General features: G+C 39.6%; 1 protein-coding gene across 1 annotated transcript in view; it reads right to left on the bottom strand.

The window, feature by feature from the left end:
* The window catches only part of LOC101851350 (annexin A4), a gene marked incomplete at its 5' end in the record, with an annotated part of 32,516 nt that overhangs the window by 16,272 nt on the left and 12,939 nt on the right, over positions 1-3,305 (bottom strand). The window contains 3 exon segments of the mRNA XM_035969929.1: positions 571-652; positions 1,296-1,381; positions 2,579-2,651. Coding sequence (XP_035825822.1) covers positions 571-652; positions 1,296-1,381; positions 2,579-2,651 — 241 coding nt within the window.

Raw genomic sequence — 3,305 nt, 5'->3', positions numbered from 1 at the left:
GTGTGTGTGTGTGTGTGTGTGTGTGTGTGTGTGTGTGTGTGTGTGTGTGTGCGTGTGTGTGTGTGTCTGTGTGTGTTTGGGTGTACGAGGTGAAACACCAAACCAATGTGCCAGGATCTGGACAATAAAGATGTATCTTATCTTTTCTCAAATCGACTTTTTTTTTCTTTTCCTTGGCCGGCAAACTTTTAGATAATCAGACTGAAAATAAGAAAATAATAATGTGGTACACAGGTTCTTTTTTTTATAACTGAACCACTGATCAGAAAGTTTCTTTTGTGGTGTCTTGAAAAAAATGTTGAAGGAAACACCTGCTGTTAGAGCATCGAATCATCCATTTGGAGAAATTTGTGAAATAGTGAGAGAGAGAATATACCACAGTGGGTGGTTGAAGGGTGCTCGGGTCTGGTTTTTCTCCTTCTTTCCTATCCAAAATCAATCATCTTCATCTCTCCTCCTTCTTTTCTTTATTTGATACTCTCTAGTAACACCTCCAATCTTCGGCACTTATGAGACCTAATTGTGTTGCAAGTGCCGAAAAACTTTGACTAAAGCTAGCAACAAACATACCGAATCCTTTCATGGCTTTGCGTAGAACTTCACAATCCTGCTCCGCGTTGAAACCCTCAAAAGGTACCAGGGTCGGATCTTCCTGGAAAAAAATGGTGAAATGGTATGGGTTTAACGCCCCTATCAACACTATTAGGTTATTTAAGGGGCGGGACCTCCTATTTTAATATCTGTCTCCGATAGGACCGAGCCAAGTGGGAAGATCGTGTAAAGTGCCTTTCCCAAGGACACAACGTTGGACCGAGCTGAGGCTCAAACCCCCGAACCCACAATCTCACGATTACGAGTCCGGTAGCCGACGCCACCCTTCCTGGAGAGACGAGAAACCCCAGTAAGTAATACTAATGATTATAATGTAGATCATTTCCATAGCACACGCTCCCCTGTGAACACAGCTCTAGGCGCTTTACACAAATGCAAGTACGAGCAATATTCACACATGCACGCACACACACACACACACACACACACACACACACACACACACACACACACACACACGTTACACACACACACACATACACACACAAACATACACACACGTTACACGCTCACACATACGCAAACGTTACACACACATGCACATGTGTACACACATGCAAGCCACACACACGCACACACAAACATACATACGCGCGCGCACACACAGACACACACACACATTACACGCACACACACACTAATACTAAACATCTTCATTTTTTTTCTCCCATTGTTTTCCCCACCTGCTTTGGCTCATTTTCCATCTTGACGTCTTCGTCCAGTTGTTCGTCCGTCTTGTACTTGACAGACTCCACAAAGGCTTTTCCTGCTGCTCACGGGGCAGACAAAGGTTTGGGTTTTTTAAAAGTTTTAGTAAGAGTTTTACAGCCCTTGCAACACAATTAGGTAAAAAAAGAGCTGAAGATTAGAGGTGTTGCTAGAGAAATACACATAACATTCAAAGAAAGAAAGAGAGATAAAGACAATAGATGTTTGACAGGGAAAAAATATAGATAAGGTTGATGGATGTTTGACAGGAAAGAAGAAGGATAGATAAGGACAATAGATGTTTGACGGAAGAAGTAAGATAGATGAGGGAGATAGATGTTTGACAGGAAAAAAGTAAGATAGATAGGGACAATAGATGTTCGTTAGGAAAAAACTTAGATAGATAAGGACAATAGATGTTTGCTAGGAAAAAGGGCAAAGAAAGATCAAACAAAAATTAGAATGCAAGTATGACAAAATTCCCTTTTTTATCATCCATGAGAGGAAATTTGGTGAACACACACTCACATGCGCTCACTCACACACACATACAAACTCACATACATGTACATGCTCTCCCATACACACAAACACACATACACACATGTGCTCACACATATATACACAAACAAACATACACACATGCACTCACACATACACATAGAAACACACATACACATATGTGCTCAAACATACACCGACAAACACACATACACACAGGTGCTCACACATACATACACAAACAAACATAAACACATGCACTCACTCATCCACATAGAAACACACATACACATATGTGCTCAAACATACACCGACAAACACACATACACACAGGCCCTCACACACACATACACAAACATACACACAGGCACTCATCCACATAGAAACACACATACACATATGTGCTCACACATACATACACAAACATACACACAGGCGCTCATCCACATAGAAACACACATAAACATATGTGCTCACACATACAAGCACAAACACACATACACACATACGCTCTCACATATACACATAAACACAAATACACACATGCATTCTCACATACTCACACAAACACACATAAGGTCTCATACACTGCTTTTTCTATAATAATAATAATGATGACGATGATGATGAAGATGATGACGATGACGATGTAAAGAAAAATTATGATAATGATGATGATGTCAGGATCAATGATGAAGATGATAATGATGATGATGATGACAATGACTATGACAATGAAAACTTCAAACCAACTGACATGTCGCTTTAGGCGGCGGGCCTCCGGTTGCCAGGGCCAACATCAAACGTTGGTAGTCCCCGGTAGTGTCATCCTGGCAAGTCAAAACAAACATTGATCACTTGTGGGTGGTTGGAGGGTGCTCTCATGTGGATTGCGCATTCTTTCCTATCAAACATCTATCCCCCTTATCTCTCTTCCTTTCCTATCAAACATCTATTGCCCTTATCCCTCCTTCTTCGTTACTATTAAACATACATGCATGTCGTCTTTATCTCTCCTCCTTCTTTCCTATCAAACATCTACCATCATTATCTCTCCTCCTTCTTTCCTATCAAACATCTACCATCATTATCTCTCCTCCTTCTGTCTTATCAAACATCTAAGGTCCATATCTCTCCTTCTTTCCTTTCAATCGTCTATCGACCTTATCTCTCCTCCTTCTTTTCTCTGTATGTTACTCTCTAGTAACTCCTCTAATTTTCGGCACCTATATGACCTAAATGTGCTGCAAGCGCTGTTAAACACTTTCTAACACTAAAACATTGTTTTAGTAAGAGTTTTACGGAACTTGTAGATTTCCCGGTGAAGGTTTTAAATTTCAATCATAAACATATTAAATCATTAGATAAACAGATAAACGAATCTACTTCACTAAATAAACAGATAAATGAATCTACCTCTCTTAATAAGAATAATAACAACAATAATAATAATAATAATAATAATAAAAATAATGATAATAATA

The sequence above is a fragment of the Aplysia californica genome, unplaced genomic scaffold, assembly GCF_000002075.1.
Source record: "Aplysia californica isolate F4 #8 unplaced genomic scaffold, AplCal3.0 scaffold00196, whole genome shotgun sequence".
Classification (NCBI taxonomy): domain Eukaryota; kingdom Metazoa; phylum Mollusca; class Gastropoda; order Aplysiida; family Aplysiidae; genus Aplysia; species Aplysia californica.
This window is presented reverse-complemented; position numbering and strand designations above follow the sequence as displayed.